Source organism: Coregonus lavaretus, assembly GCF_964263955.1.
Source record: "Coregonus lavaretus genome assembly, contig: HAP1_SCAFFOLD_326, whole genome shotgun sequence".
Lineage (NCBI taxonomy): Eukaryota > Metazoa > Chordata > Actinopteri > Salmoniformes > Salmonidae > Coregonus > Coregonus lavaretus.
The window spans coordinates 143,650-159,962 of NW_028164829.1; the positions used below are offsets into that span (position 1 = coordinate 143,650).

Consider the following 16,313-nt stretch of genomic DNA (forward strand, 5'->3'; position numbering starts at 1 on the left):
TGCACGCTAGACAAACATCTGCAATCTGTGTTTGGCGCCCAGTTTCTAGACCGATATATAAGTAAAACAATAACCTAAATGCAGTTGAGCCTTTTTACCGACCTGTCTACAGCCTGGTCTCATGGACTAGATGTAACATAGTAAATGTAAATCCGGGACACTGTACTGTTAAATAAGACCGACCATTACTTAAGCCAAAATAGTTAATGCTTGGGGTGGGCGTATAACGCTGACGAATTTAACATTTTGGGTAATAAGCAACTTCAACTACTTACTACTGTTTAGCTACTTTGGACATACTTCGCTTCTTGTCTAACCTTAACCCCTAATGTTTAGCTAACATTATGTAGCGAACGTTGGCCTCAACAAATTGGAATTTGTAAGATGTTGTACATTAGGCAAGTTTGTAACATATCGTACAACTTGTAATTTGTAACATACCATACGAAATGGATGACTGACATCCACAAATGTAATACATACCATACGAAATGTAACATTTACTTAATGGAGAGTCTTGGGTTTACATACAGAATAATACGAAATGCTCTGAGACCAGGTTGGTGCCCGTTTGGGGATGCTTCTGCCTGTATATCAGTGGATGGACAGTTCTGATAAGGAATGGATGGTTTGCATCCCCCAGGAAATAATTTCAGATGTTGTTAAGTACCACCTCCCCCGGTAGATTTTTATTTTATTAGCTAACCAATTTCCTAACCTTAACCTAATTCTCTTTACCTTATAGTTAAAGTCAATTGACAATCTGTATCCCAGCTAGACAACCTCTAGGCAGTAGAGAGGTCTTCCCAGGAGGAATACAGAGTCATAACTGACTTGGTTTATTTTTCTCCTTTAGTCATGGTTCTTCCTGTGCTTCAGGTTTGGAGATGGATACTCTTTGCCTGCATTCACTGGATTTGTGTCTGTCAAGAAACTGCAGGACCGTAAGTAAATCTGCAGTCACAGAAGTTAGAATTTAGTCATCACACTTAAGTCTCTCGTCTTGGTTTAACACTCTCTCTGTCGGAGCAGATTTAGAGCAATTTTTCGTTGACCTTTTCTGCAGATCTTTATCTCCACAGTATTTTTCACCTAGGTTTGTGTTTAGAGGTATCATCTCATTAGGTACTGATTTTCCTGTGTTCTCTGTAGGGTTTATATGGTAGCCATTCCTGCAGTGATCCAGGCAGGCTCAGAGGCCAAGCTTTGTGCCAGCCTTCTGCAGCCCAACGAGACCCTGGTCATGACCATATCTCTGATGGCCGACGGGCAGAACAAAATACTTCTCCACAAGAGTTCTGACCAAGAGTTTCATCGCTGCTTCCAGTTTCAGGTCAGCCCAGCACTGGTGGACATCCACAACCATTCCAATAAGAGTGGACTGGACTTCTCAGCTTTGAATCTCTTAGTTTCTTGGTGCAACGCCAGCTTATTTTATGGGAAATATCAATGTGGTGGCCTACCAGAACTTTTCTGGGATTCAGGCTCAAATTTGTACCAGGTTTTGATTGAATGCTACTATATACTATCTAGACAATTGATATATGACACTTCTCCAAAGCAACTTCCAATAAGGGGAGTGCATAATGTGATCCCTGCAGGAGTTAAACGCTCTACCTTGAAGTTGCTAGTGGCACTCTCTTACCAACTGGGCCACACGGCACCACATCTTAATGTCCTACGTTGTTGGTCCATTAGTTCACCAGTGTTGCGCTCTTCCTCCCTGGCAGGCCCCTCATGTGAAGAGTGACAAAGTGCAAAACTTCAAGGTGGAGGTTCGAGGTGACACGTTTCTATCAACAGAGGAGAGGAAGGTCATGATCAAACCCTACCGCCCCATGACATTCATCCAAACGGACAAACCAATCTATAACCCAGGACAAACAGGTGATGTTAGAGCCAGTACACCTTTAGTATGGTTTGAAGTGATTGGAAGGTATTGAGAACTTCAGAAGATAATCAGGCAATAGTTGTATGATCTTCTGTGTAGAAAAGAACACATCATTGTTAATGATCTTCCCCCAGTCTGATTTGGTGCCTGGTCCTGTCCACTCTGTTCTAACAAGTCATGCGTGGCTTATGAACATTGGAGAGGGAAACGGACGCCTGAAAAACTTCATTCAGGAATGGGGTGCAGATACAGGAAAAAACCCACTGTGGGGTCACTCAGGATATGTACACTGGAACGGAGTTTGAACCGACATGCCACATGTTACGAGATGTTCCTCTCATGGACATAATTGGATAGTGTAAATATATTAAGAACTCGCAGTGCAGTTTTCCTTCATCTGCAATTGATTGAATTGGGGCCTTAGTACCAACAGTGTAAAATATTATCCAGAGTAGCTGTGACAAGTTCTGCTTACTTCACCAGTTTCCCTGGTTTTCCAGAAATGCCGGGTGAAAGATTCCTGGAATCAGGATGGGAATCCTCCAACCAGGATTTCTGGAAACCTTGGAATTTTCAGTTGTCCGACATGATGCTTCTAAAATTCTCATTTTCTTGTCATCGGCTTTTTACAGTGCATTTTAGAGTCGTCACCTTGGATACCAATTTTAGCCCTGTCAATCAGCTGGTGAGTGTTGCAAATGTAATATTGAAAACAGTCCTTCAGATCGGTGTCTACTATTTCAAACCAAAATACGGATACAGAAGTATCACAACTGTGATGGGCATAGCAATCAAGTATTATGTAACACAAGGTACAGCAATCAGTCAGGACATGGGGTTTCCATTCATATAGGTCAGATTGGAATGTATGGGATCATCTTTTCCTGAGACTGAATTAATGTACTAAATTGACATTAGTCCCACTAAGCCAATCACCTGTCTAGTTCCTATAGTTGTAGACCGTTATGCTCCTCTGATGTTTTGGAGTTATTCATGAACCATGAACCCATCTCTTGTCTTTGCCCTTCACAGTACAACATTGTGGAACTTGAGGTAAGACCCTTCCAAGTCTAACTTTATGATAACTGTCACTGTAAATACTGCAACATTAGGACTCCACCCGCTAGCTAGGTCGTCATTAATTTCCACCTACTGTAGAGGTTAGCTAAATACTTCCAATCAGCTTTGTGTGTGTTCTGGGCCCCCTTCAGTAGGCCAATGTTGCAGATAGAAATGTCATGAAAAGAGCTGACTCCTGTATACTGTTATCTTGTTCTATGAACCAACAGGATGTTAATCAGAACAGGATTGGACAGTGGCTCAATACTACATCCAGTGGCAACATTTTGCAGCTTTCTCACCCCCTGAACTCTGAAGCACCTGTAGGATCCTATGCCATTGTAGTGTGGATTGGTCAAGACAAAATATACCAGAACTTCAAGGTAGAAAAGTATGGTAGGTTGAGCTTTTTTCTTTTACCTGTCATGCTAGGTAATGTTATGGCTCTGGCAGTTGAATCAATGCATCACAATCCTGGAACATTCTAGAGTTGACTGCTGTTCTTTTATCTGTAGTTCTGCCAAAGTTTGAGATCAAAATGAACCTCACCGACGAGATCAGCATTGTTCAAGAAGAGTATGATGTGGAAGTGTGTGCCAAGTGAGTAAACGCTAACGGAGATTTCAATGCACTGCAGTTACAAGGTGATGTGTAACTCCACTAAATGGAATGATCTAATAATCGCATTACGCTAATGCAGACCTGGGTTCTAATAAGTAATTTTAATAGTTTGAAATGTGAAAGATTTTAAGTATTTGGTTATTCTTTCTTTGAAAATACAAGTAATTGAAGGTATTTGGATAAACACTTGGAAAGTATTGGCATGTATTTGAAAATAATATTATATTAATAATGATTTAAAATACAAATACTTCAATATGCATGTAAGCTACTTGAACCCAGGTCTTCACTAATGACACATGCTAATTGAAGACCTACAATGCTACTGCTCAATGTCCTGAACTGCTGCTATTAATCCCTGACACTTCAAACGTTTGCTACAGTGGCATTTACATGAACAGCTGGTTCTGTATTCATAAAGCATCTCCGATTGGGATTGCTGCTCTAGGATCCGGTCCCCCCCCATGACATGTGACCTTGTTCATTATGATCCTAAAGTTCAAACTGATCCCTTTCTGAGAGACTTTCTGAATGTGGGTCCAGATTCATTGGCCATGTTGAACACTTGACTTAAGCCTACAGGTTTGCACAAACCTTTGTCTCGTATTAGGTTTTTAAGATGGTGATTGTCGACGTAGGAAATTGTTTGATTCTTTTGTCTTATGAATTGAAATCAGGTACACGTATGGACAGCCTGTACCTGGTAAAGCAGGGTTAAAGTTGTGCCGACTCTTGGGGGACAATGTAGTAATACCGATAACAATTGATGAGAAACATCCACAAGGAGTTCCTGATTACACACCCCCCTGCCACAAAGAGTCAATAGAGGTCTGTATGCTTTCATAAAACGATCATTAGTAGGACTGTTTATACCAACATATTACATTTGAATTTATTTAACTTGGTTCTTAATGTTTGATTGAATTAATTTAAATCTGTTCTCAGTGTGTTTGGTTCTGCTTGCTTTCCCCAGCTGGACCCAACTGGCTGTGCTTCCTGTGTCTTCAACATGGCAATTTTCACAAAGAATTTAGGAGAGAAATTGCTGGGAGACGTGTTTAGTTTCCATGCAGAAGTACAGGAGGAGGGGACAGGTTAGTATTATCACAATCATTGGTAACATTGCTGTCAAATGATGTGTTTTATTGAGTAAATGACATGAAATAACTAGTGCATGTTTCATTAGATAAGGGTTTCCCAAACTCTGTCCTGGGGCCCACCCTGGGTGCACGTTTTGGTTTTTGCCCTAGCACTACACAGCTGACTCAAATAACCAACTCATCATGACGCTTTGATTATTTGAATCAGCTGTAGTGCTATGGCAAAAAACCTAAACCTGCACCCACGGGGGACCCGGGACGGAGTTGGAGGAACTCTGCGTTAGATCATGAAGATTGGCAAGAATGAGCTGTTTGACCTTTGGTGCTACAGCGTTGTTTTATAGAATGCTGTTTTATTGTCGTCTGTTTATAATATCCTGCTGTACTGACATTCAGTTTCTGCATGTTGAACTGCCATTGTGCATTGTGTTGGCTCTGGTAATTGTGAAATATACCATCCTATTATTTTCCTTTGACAGGTATTACACGGTCAGAGGAAAAACGCATAGCGCTCTCCTATGTGATTGGGGAACTCTCATTTGTCGACACGCCCCAAATCTATGAGCATGGATCAATTATTGAGGGCAAGGTAAGTCCAAATACAGTGTTTCTGTTGCATTGTGGAGGGCATTTGTTCTTTGCCCTGCTTGCTGAACTACCAGTATGTGTTAGTTAATGACATGTAGCGTCACTTCATTCATACAACTCCCCCCTTTTTCCTCAGATATATGCTGTTCACTTCAACCACACACCCATGTCTGACATGTTAGTCTACCTGTTGGAGGAGAAGGGCTGGTCCTCATATCTACAACTACAGAACCTAACCACGGACAGTCGTGGTATTGCCAGGTTCTCCCTAAACACAACCAGTATGCCCAAAGAGAATATTAACCTCATAGTAAGTATGATTCCTTCTAGGTTTTGACAGCCTCTTTATGCTCAAGACCAACTCAGCCCTTGATCCTACGCCAGCGTTTCCCTAACTGTCCTGGGGACCCCAAGGGGTGCATGTTTTGAATTTTGCCATAGCACTACACGGCTGATTTCAAATAACGGACTCTTTAACAAGTTTTGATTAATTTGAATTAGCTGTGTAGTGCTAGGGCAAAACACAAAATGTGCACCGCTTGGGGTCCCCAGGACAGAGTTGGGGGAAACGCTACCCTAAGGCCTATGGTCTTGTGGGGATCTGAGAAGATTGAATTGGTAATGTTAGCATGGTGGAACTTCCACCAAGCCTATCAGAGGGTAAGGTGGATCTGTTACCATATTGCTTACATCTGTCCTCCCCTCATCACCACTGTATGTAGAACATCGGGTCTAGGGGTTGATTTAGGATTGGTCCTTTAGACTCCTCCTCTTGTTCCTTTACAGGTAAGTGACACCCCACAAGTGGAGTACCAAGGATACAGGGTCCCCTATTTCAACAGAGGGCGTCACGTCCTCTCCCTGATCCAGCCCGCTGCCCCTGACAGTAAACCCTCCAGCTCCCTGGCTATTCAGAAGATGGAGAAACCACTGGCATGTGGGGAGGAAGTGTCAATCACCATCCACTATGCCATCGTAGGGGAGACCGTCCCAAAGGGCTCTGTGGATGTCCTCTACCTGGTGAGTAGAACCCAGGAACTAGTTGACAACTTCCAAACCCAGGGTGGCTCCCAAATGGAACCATATTTCCTAGTTGCACTACTTTTGACCAGGATCATTTCAGACATTGCCCAAGCCTCGCACTTTTCAAAAGGATGTTCCTATACAACACAAACTCCTAATCATCCAGCCTAAACCTTAGTATTAGCCACCTCGATAACATAAGCCACAGCAAATTGGACTTCGTAACATATCATACATCTCGTAACCTATACGAAATGGATGGACATCCACATAACATCATACTAATTGCTGTGTCCTGGATTTGTTTACCACGTCTACCCCTTGAGTCCAGGTTGCATCATCTCCTTTCTGAGTTGATGACCACTGTTTCCCCCTTTCTCTCCAGGCCTTATCCAGAGGGGTGATAGTTCAGCATGGACACAAGAACGTTACTGTGCAGCAGGACAGTCCTGGTGAGTGAGTTTCATTAAGTGATTCTGAACGTTCTGGAAGGCGCTTGATGGCAGTGTGACCTGCTCTTGCGTTGCAGTAGCTGAGGGTGAAGTCACCTTGAAGTTGGCAGTGGTTCCAGAGATGGCGCCGGTGGTTCAGCTCCTGGTGTACAGTATGCTACCCAGTGAGACTGTCATCGCCCACAGCATGAACTTCCCCACTGAGAAATGCTTCAGGAACAAGGTGTGCACATCACAAACATTGTTCTCATTTTATGTTGGGTATGAAGTGTCAATTATTTCCATGCACATAGATACTGTATCATACCTGCAGTAAAAGTGTATAATGTGTATGCCAGGTGTTGGTGGAGTTCTCCCCCTCCAATGCGGTCCCAGGGGAGGAGAACACCCTGCATCTCTCTGCCCAGCCCGGTTCCCTCTGTGGCCTCAGCGCTGTGGACCAGAGTGTTGGCATCATGGAGCCAGGGAAGAGGCTGGATGCTGATAAGGTAACAGAGCTCACTGACGTGAACAACAGTCCTACCACCATACCGACTGTTTTGGTGGTGCTGGGAATACAACCAGCCTCAGGGGAAGAACCATTGACCACAGCAGACATGGAATGGGTCTGTTCACTGTTGGTCATTTGGTGTGCTTTTATCAAAGGTAATGGGACTTATTCTCTGGCTTGAGGCCCTCTTTATATTGACTGGAAATCACCTCACTATTGTTACATAATGAGGTAATATTCTGGGTTGTGTTCATCAGGACACTTTTCTAGACGTTTGGCAATGGGGAAGCAAAATGGAGGTTCTTCTTAGTCCAAGTAGTCCCTCTCTGTTTCAGTCTGTTCTGTTTGGTCCCCAAGAACGTCATTTCACTCCTTCCCATATTGTCCCATTCCAGATATTTGATTTGTTACCAGTCAAGGAGACAACCTATATTCCCTACGAGCTTGAAGATTCAGTAGCATGTTTCCGTGTGAGACCAAGGAGATCCATAATGCCGTACCCAGATGGAACGTCTGGGGAGACAAATGATCCTTATGCAGTTTTTCAGGTAAATACTTCTGCCCTGTTCTCAACTTTTGAAGCCTCTTTATTGCTCTGGGAAGAATCAGTCACCATACCGTTACGATGTGTTCAACTTACAGGTTACATTGCTAAAATAGCCTGAGGCTAGAACACATGTACAGTGACAAATACAACTTTTTAAATAATTTGATGGCATTTCATAGGCACTAGGACTGAAGCTGGCGACTAATCTGGATATAAGAATACCTTCCTGCCTCAGTTACCAGGGGAACCAGTACTATCGCTCCTATGGTGAGATGTCCTAACCAACCCTTATTCTCATTGCTAGAAGTCTTCAATGATTCTCGGGAAATGGATTACTAACACAGCCTGGTTAAAGGGGTCAGAACGCTGCATGCGCTCACTGTTGAGCAAAGCATTCAGTCCATTTTAACTTGAGAATAATGTGCATGATTTGTGTTAGTAGCTTACAGACCTATGGCTGGGCCTGGATCAGCGGGTCCTAGACTTGAAATGGCTATACCTGGTGGAGTTGCCCCAAGACCTCCGCCACTCATACAGACGGTCCGTACATTCTTCCCTGAGACATGGATTTGGGATCTTGTGGAAGTTGGGTAAGTGCTCTGCACAGTGAGGTTAGCCTTGGGTGAAAACCCTCTTAGCTAGATTAGGAACCTGAACCTATTTAAACTGTAGTACAGAGTAGGCCAGGTTTCTCTTAGGAAAGAGCTCCTTTAACCTCAATGGGTCTCCCTGGTTAGATAAAGCTAAATGCATTCGAAACGGTGTTCATATAATTGGTACAGTCCTACTCCACGCTCTGTTGGACACTTGGTGGCTTTCTGTTTAAACTCTAACCTCTGTATTCCAGGGAGTCTGGATCAGCAGACGTCCCCCTGACAGTCCCAGACACCATCACCACCTGGGAGACTGAGGTCTTCTGCCTGGCCCCCAGTGGCTTTGGTCTGGCTCCTCTGGTGGAGCTCACGGTCTTCCAGACGTTTTTCCTGGAGCTCACCCTGCCCTACTCAGTCATCCGGGGAGAGCACTTTGAGCTGAAGGCCACTGTGTTCAACTACCTCTCCAAGTGCATCATGGTACAGCACTGCACCAGGATCGTATTTAGTTTTTGTCAGACCATGTTATCTTACAAAGTGTTCCTCTTCGGCAGGTTTCTGTGACTCCGGCTCTCTCCCCAGACTACACTCTCACACCCTTGAATGACGTCCACTACTCCTCATGCTTGTGTGCCAATGGACGAAAGACCTTCAGTTGGACAATGGCTCCCTCTGTCCTGGGTAAGTCTCCCGTCAACCGTTCAAACAGCAGAATGGATGTCAACCTGAGTTGTGTACTGTCACTGTGTTGGATGTTGTGTAACCTGTGGTGTCTGCCAATGTGTGTAGGGGTTTTGAACGTGTCCGTTAGTGCACAGGCTGTCCATTCCCACACTGCGTGTGACCATGAGATTGTGAACGTACCGGAGAGAGGACGCGTTGACACAGTCACACGGAGCCTGCTGGTGACGGTATGTAGTTTGCTGCTGGGAACTAACCGTTAGGTTGCACAGATTGTCTAGTGTAACTGCCTCTGAAAAGAATCCCTCTCCTGTCCTCCAGGCTGAGGGAATAGAGAAGACCGACACCTACAACTGGTTGCTGTGTCCAACTGGTCAGTAATGAATGAATGTTCGCGGTTGTTCGACGTGCTCTTCGCCATTCATCTTATCATCTTTGTGTCCACAGGAGAAACTCTGACAGAGGAGGTGGAACTGCAACTCCCCCAGAATGTGGTGGATGGATCTGATAGAATTTCCCTCACCGTTCTGGGTAAAATAAACTATGGTTTGTTTAGAGGTGTAGTGGTGGGAAGACAACCCTTCTCCAGTGATAATGCTGCTGTTTGCTGAAGAGGACCGTCTTACAGAAGTCCCTTGTTTCTCTGTAGGGGACATCCTGGGTCGGGCCCTCAACCACCAGGATGGACTGTTGCAGATGCCGTATGGGTGTGGAGAGCAGAATATGGCCCTCCTCTCCCCCAATATCTACATCCTGGAGTACCTGAGGAACACAGGGCAGCTCACCCCAGCCATCCTAGACAAGGCCACCAAGTTCCTCACTAGTGGTAGGAGTGTCCCTTTTGAATCTGGCTAATATTTATTATAGACAAACTTACTGAAACAGGGCTGGATTTGTCCAGTAAAAGGTTTCTCCAGTGTGCCCTAATGACTAGGACCCTGTTGTCATGTAAATGATGGAGCTACAGTACAGATGACATCACTGACCCAACACATGGAGGGACTTCCACATGGTTTCTCACTGAAATCATTTGATCGTAGAATATTGACACTCTGTCCCAAATGGCAGCCTATTGCTTACATAGTGCACTATTTTCCTGTCTCAAGTAGTTCACTATATAGGGCAGGACTCAACCCTGTTCCTGGAGAGATACTGTCCTGTAAGGCTTCACTCAACCCTACTCTAACTGACCTTTTTTAAATAATTAGCTGGTTGATGAGTTGAATGGGGTTAATTACAACTTGGGTTGGTGTGAACCTACAGGAGGGTATCTCTCCAGGAACAGGGTTGAAGAGCCCTGATATAGAGAGCCATTTGGGGCACAAACCCAGTGACTATAAAAACCACTTGGTCACTGTTCACTCTAAAAACCCACCGACAGGTTACCAAAGGCAGCTGAACTACAAGACTGCTGACGGTGCATACAGCACGTTTGGACAAGGCTTGGGGAATACTTGGTGAGTACTTGGCTTGTAAACAACTGTCTGTTTCAATGAAGTAGTGGCCAATCAAATGGCATCGTCTCTGGCAGGGAGACCATGGCTATGTAATGTGAAGCTCTAAGTCACTTTTATGACCATCTTATGTGGATATTATGACTGCTTTTAAATCAAGTTCTTTCTTCAGGCTGACTGCTTTTGTCTTGAGATCCTTTGGAAAAGCACGGTCTTTCATCTATATTGACCCGGCAAAAATGGAGCAATCCAAGACTTGGTTGGAAAGTCAACAAGGCAAACATGGCTGTTTCAGAATTTTGGGGAAACTCTTTAACAACAGAATGAAGGTATTTATATTGCTAATAAACTGAACGATGTTAGACGTAGTCTGTTTCGGCAGACCAGTCATAAAGTTTGATTTCAACAATTGTATCAGGCTAGATACAGTTAGTATTTTGACATTGTTTTATAGGGTGGCGTGACGGATGAAGTCACACTGACTGCTTACGTCACTGCTTCAATGCTGGAGCTCGACATGTCAGTGTCGGTAAGTAACCTCACTCCATATAAACATTGATTCTCACTCCAGCAACATTGTTACAGGCTACTAATTTAGCTTACTGTATGAAGTCTGTATACATCTTACAGATTATACAATGTAGTGAGTTACAGGGGAATTGTTATTTCTTTGAAAGTAGCCTATGAAATGACAAAGAATGGGCTGTACCATGAACACATCTGAATGGTATAGTTCTGCTACTATTGATATTAGACTCAATATGCTACTATGAAGTGTCTCAATGTGCAGCTGTTATTCTGTGCTCCAGCATCCTGTTGTGGACCGCAGCTTGTCTTGCCTGAAGAACTCGACCAGTGATTTGTCAAACACCTACACTACTGCTCTGCTGGCCTACACCTTCGCCCTGGCAGGGGACATGGAGACACGGGCCCAGCTTCTGCAGCACCTCAACACCATCTCATTACAAGAGGGTGAGCTATATCCTGGTCCAATATCTGTTAGTGCTGCCTTGATTGAGCTTGCCTGGACAATGGATTACTCCTAAAAGTGCAAACCCTCAGCCCGTCTAGCACTCCAGATAGGCCCAATCAAACGGCCAGTAAGTGTTTCTAAGAACAAAAATACACTTTGAACTGACTGTCAGTTGTTTTGGGCATAAAATGAATTGGGGAGGTCAGAACTTTGTATTATACTGAATAAGCAGTCCTTATTCTGACTTGTGCGCTCTCCTCGGCCCTCAGGGGGTCTCCTGCACTGGTCCCAGTCCTCCTCAGAGACCTCACCATCCCTTGAGGTGGAGACCAGCGCCTACGTTCTACTGGCGTCCCTCAGTGCCTCTCCTCTGTCTACCTCTGACCTGGGCTACGCTTCCCGCATCGTCAGGTGGCTGGTGAGGCAGCAGAACGCCTACGGAGGCTTCTCCTCCACACAGGTAGACTTCCCAAACACATTGGTCTGAAATGGCACCCTGTGCTGTGCACTAGTAGAGACATTATTACTTTGACTTCTATCAGACCACAGGCATGTGCTCTTCATGTCCAGCCTGGTGAGGCTAACTTCCACTGATACAGAGCCATGGAATTGGGAAATGGTCACTTTAGGAACTGTTCAATGTAAAAATCAACCCTTTCTGTAAAATGGGCTCTTTAATTTTGAAGTGATTTTTCCCTGTGGTCTGTTTAGGACACGGTGGTGGCCCTCCAGGCCCTGGCTCTCTACTCCACCAGGGTGTTCAGTAGAGGAGGAGCCAGCACAGTGACAGTACAGTCTCCCAGTGGGCATCAGTACCTCTTCTATGTGAACCAAAACAACAAGCTTCTGTACCAGGAGAGGGCGCTGCAGGACACAGAAGGGAAGTACAGCATTGAAGTGAAGGGCAGCGCTTGTGCCTCAGTGCAGGTCAGTGAATACACATCTCTCCTCCCAGTCCTGTGGTGTAAGATGTGCTTTAATATACTTTATTGGGAAGGTCAAACATATAAGAAGCTTCTTCTGGCTTGATTTCTAGTTCATTAAATGTGTTTATTCTAGCTTATAAAATGTTTGTTTTTGGACAGGATGGTTTCCCTGACTTCCTCTTCTCTGTCCCAGGTGGCGCTCCACTACAACATCCCTACTCCTACCAAAAGCACAACGCTCAGTATCCAGGTGACTCCAGAGGTAGACTGCAACAGCAAGTCTTTGCGACCCAGAGTCACGCTGAAACTCCAGTCTCAGTAAGAATGAAGGACCCGTTTTGTCTTCACAGCATTCTTTTAAATGTTGACACTTCAGTGTTATTTTGGAGCGTGTCTTACAGAATGGATTTGACCCAAATGAATTAGTTTCATTATACCGGTGTATATGTTATTGACCTTCCAGTTGATACCTAGGCTTGGATAAGTAACAATAAGATGATGTATCTGGCAGCCTGGTCTTTATGGCTAAAATAATCCAAGTTGCGTGAAGTTGTTGCTGTGCACTCTCCTCAAACAATAGCATGGTCTTTTGTCACTGTAATAGCTACTATAAATTGGACAGTGCAGTTAGATTAACAATAATGTAAAGCTTTCTGCCCAGATAAGACATGTCTGTCCTGGAAAGTTACTTACAACGTCATTCTAGTCACATTAGCAACAACCGTCCCAGTATAGGGACACCGATCCTGTAGAGGTTATGGCTAAAATAACCCATGGATCCATTCATTTGATTATTACAAGCGCTTGTCAAAATCCAACTTTATCAATCATCTCTTTGCTTTCACAGATATCATGGAAAGGAGCTGACCACCAATATGATTATAGTGGATTTGAAAATGCTCTCTGGGTTTTCCCCATATCCAGACTCTTTGGGGAGGGTGAGTTTTTGTGTGACCTTTATCCATGGAGGTCTTGCCTGATCTGTGACCCTTTCTAATACTGTTTTTGTCCATGCAATATGAATGGCTTGTCTTCACAGCTGAGGGGTTCAAGTCAAGTGGATCGGGTTGATACCAAAGATGACCATGTGTTAACGTACTTGACAGAGGTGAGGTGAAAACCACCCATCAGTTTGAAATGGTCCACATAGCACTCTGCAATATAATGGGTGTCATTTCAAAATAATATATATTGATGTACTGGTGACATGTCAGCAAAGCTGAACTGTAACTTCTGCTTAGATCATTTAATGACCAATATGTTTGTTTTTCTCCCAACAGTTAACATCACTATTTCCTTTCACCATCACCCTGGACATCATACAGGAGCTCCCAGTACAGAATCTAAAGCCAGCGGTGGTCAAGATCTACGACTACTACCAGCCAAGCAAGTTGATTTACTAACCCGCCCCAAAACGTCCTTTTCCATGGTTTAACATTTTTGGTCAACTTGTGTTCATTTACTGAGACTAACATGTCTTATGGTTACAGGTGACCAGGCTGAGACAGAATATGTCTTCCCTTGCAAGTAGGAGTTCCAAGCTGGTGAGCTATTTTAAATCTAGAATAATTGGTGATGAATAATTCTTTTCTAGCTGACCCATAAACTACATGTAATATAAATGATTTGGGAGCCTATATTCTTTAATCTAATTGCTGGTCTGTTACATTTAATTTATTTGCTCTTCTGCAGATGTAAGATGACATTGAGGTCACACCTGCAACCCTTCAGACCTCTTTCAAGTGCTGAAGTAAATGATGAAACTGGAAATAAAGTTTTTCATTATAACCCTTTTCTGGAGTGTTTGTTTTAAAGATTGTCATACTGATAAGCAGTGAGTGCTGAGGTGAATGTTGTAAGGCAGTGGTTCTACTACTGGAGGGAACCTGGCCTTGCCACAGGGTGTACTGGGAACTCATGGACAGAGCAGAATGTCATTGGGGTTCAGTTAACAAACTATACCGCCAGAGAGCTGCTGTTAATCAGGGTTGCCAGCTCTACAAAGGTGTAAATGTTATCGCTCAATTTTGTACACAGCTTTGGTTTCTCTCTTTATGTTCTGCAGTCTGTCATGGACCCCTGTAGGTTCTTTTATTCCTCATCAGGGAATGGGCTCAGAACATTTTACCACTAAATTATATAAACAAATCTTCCAAAGGAATGAGTCCTGTCTGTAATCTCCATTATGATGATCTCCTAATGGTGTGGACACCACAGGAAAGATGTGGTCGTACATACCTCACAAATAAATTAGATGAACAGAACCATCGACATGAGACTCACACAACGGGTGTAGCCCTGTTGACGACACGACTCCCTAAACTATATGAAAGTAATGTATGCAAACATACTGGGATTATGAACAAGAGTGTGCTTTGAAAAGCAGTGAGACTCATGACCAGTACAATGCCAGATGTTCTGTTTTAGTTCAGAGAAGATGTAACAAGCCCTCTTGATTGGTCAGTGCTCAGGAATTCTTAAACTATTATCGTATCTGAAGATTATGCCTTTGTTAAATGTTTTTCATGAAGAAATGGAATGTTGGTTAGGTTAGTATCAGAAGGCAATGTTTAGTATGATGACATATGACAGACAGGAAGGGGTTTGTAAGATATGGGGATTGGACAGTAGAGGGAGCTATTCAACTCTTGGAAGGCTATATAAAGGGGAGACTGGTGATTGGCCAGAGGAGGTAGTTTCATTGTTTATAAATAAGGGGGTTAGGCGCGGGAGAGTTAGAACGGCCATATCAATCTGGGAGCCGTTCTCCGGACATCGCGAGTCTGTATCTATGCTGTAGATTCGTGATTTTAATAAAAGCCTCTAACACGATGCAGTATGGCGAACTCTTTGACAGCGATAATTGCCACCATTCATCATATACGACATAATGGCGCCCAACGTGGGGCCTGGGTTTGCGTCTCTTCCTTGTTTCAGTCAACCGCCGGCCTAACTCTCTCTGAAGCATGGCTGAGAAAGGGTGAGTGTCCTTATCGCTTCGGAGTTTGTTAGATTGGATATGACTTGTGTACATTGAAGAGATGTTCCATTATGACCCGGCCTCGGTGGTGGTGTTGCTGGTCAACTAGAGTCGGCTAAAATTTATCCCAGGGGAAACGGCAGATAATTGGGAGTTTTTAGAGCATGAAACGGTAGGATTTAAGTATTGAACGTGTATAATTCATTGGTAACGGGTGACAATGGGTTAGTAGAGAATAAAGGTTGGAAGACGTCTGCATAATTAGGGCACCGTGAATACGGAAAAGACCTCGAAAGGGGCGACTCGTAATAATAATTATTATTATTATTGAGTGGGCTACAAATCCTGGGCTTAGTTAGTATTGGGTCAGGTTGATTTCTTAAGCGGGAATTATGAAGTGAATTGGTGTATTTATGTTATACTCCTCCTCTGGCCGACGGGAAATTGGTTTGGGGATAACCGCTTGATATGAGATTCATCTTTCAAGGCAGCATAAAGTTAGACGGGGATATTACTGATAGACAATGATTTGGCCACGGTGCGGGGTGTTCATTTGTATAGCTAGTAGGCTGCAGTTAGCTGGAGGTTGGTGTTAATGCTGGATTGTTTCAGGCCACGTGGTGCCTCGTGGCTAAGGCTTGATTGTATGGTTCGGGTCACGTGGTACATCGTGGCGAAATGCTAAAGGCTAAGGCTTGAGGCTAAAGGCTAATTTTTGTAAGGCTAAAGTGTGAATCATGCTCCATCATGGTGGCTGAGGTGGATGCTAGTGCTAATTGGGTTTTGTGCCACGGTGTACCGTAGGCTAAGCTAACTGCTAAGGTTGAATGCTAATTGTGTTGCGTGCTATATGCTAACGGATATCCTTAGAGATTCCATTGCGATGGGTTAAAGTCTCTTAAACTTGTCACTGTCTGTAAGTCAGGTTGTATGTT

The 16,313-nt window shown here is 43.9% G+C and overlaps 1 protein-coding gene across 1 annotated transcript; it reads left to right on the plus strand.

The window, feature by feature from the left end:
- Nucleotides 1-858: 858 nt before the first annotated feature.
- On the plus strand, nt 859-14,167 carry LOC311115107 (alpha-2-macroglobulin-like; the record flags this gene model as incomplete). Its single annotated transcript, XM_084190312.1, has 36 exons — nt 859-944; nt 1,153-1,333; nt 1,731-1,887; nt 2,524-2,576; nt 2,924-2,944; nt 3,181-3,346; nt 3,466-3,550; nt 4,249-4,399; nt 4,545-4,665; nt 5,151-5,260; nt 5,396-5,569; nt 6,046-6,279; nt 6,668-6,734; nt 6,812-6,957; nt 7,073-7,222; nt 7,620-7,772; nt 7,951-8,038; nt 8,211-8,361; nt 8,619-8,844; nt 8,919-9,045; nt 9,154-9,275; nt 9,367-9,418; nt 9,493-9,576; nt 9,695-9,871; nt 10,427-10,502; nt 10,672-10,828; nt 10,954-11,028; nt 11,309-11,471; nt 11,742-11,932; nt 12,184-12,399; nt 12,592-12,716; nt 13,246-13,336; nt 13,438-13,506; nt 13,679-13,784; nt 13,889-13,942; nt 14,091-14,167. 35 exons carry the CDS (start codon nt 859-861, stop codon nt 13,927-13,929), a joined length of 4,392 nt encoding a protein of 1,463 aa, XP_084046438.1. The 3' UTR covers nt 13,930-13,942; nt 14,091-14,167.
- Between the last annotated feature and the right edge of the window lie 2,146 nt (nt 14,168-16,313).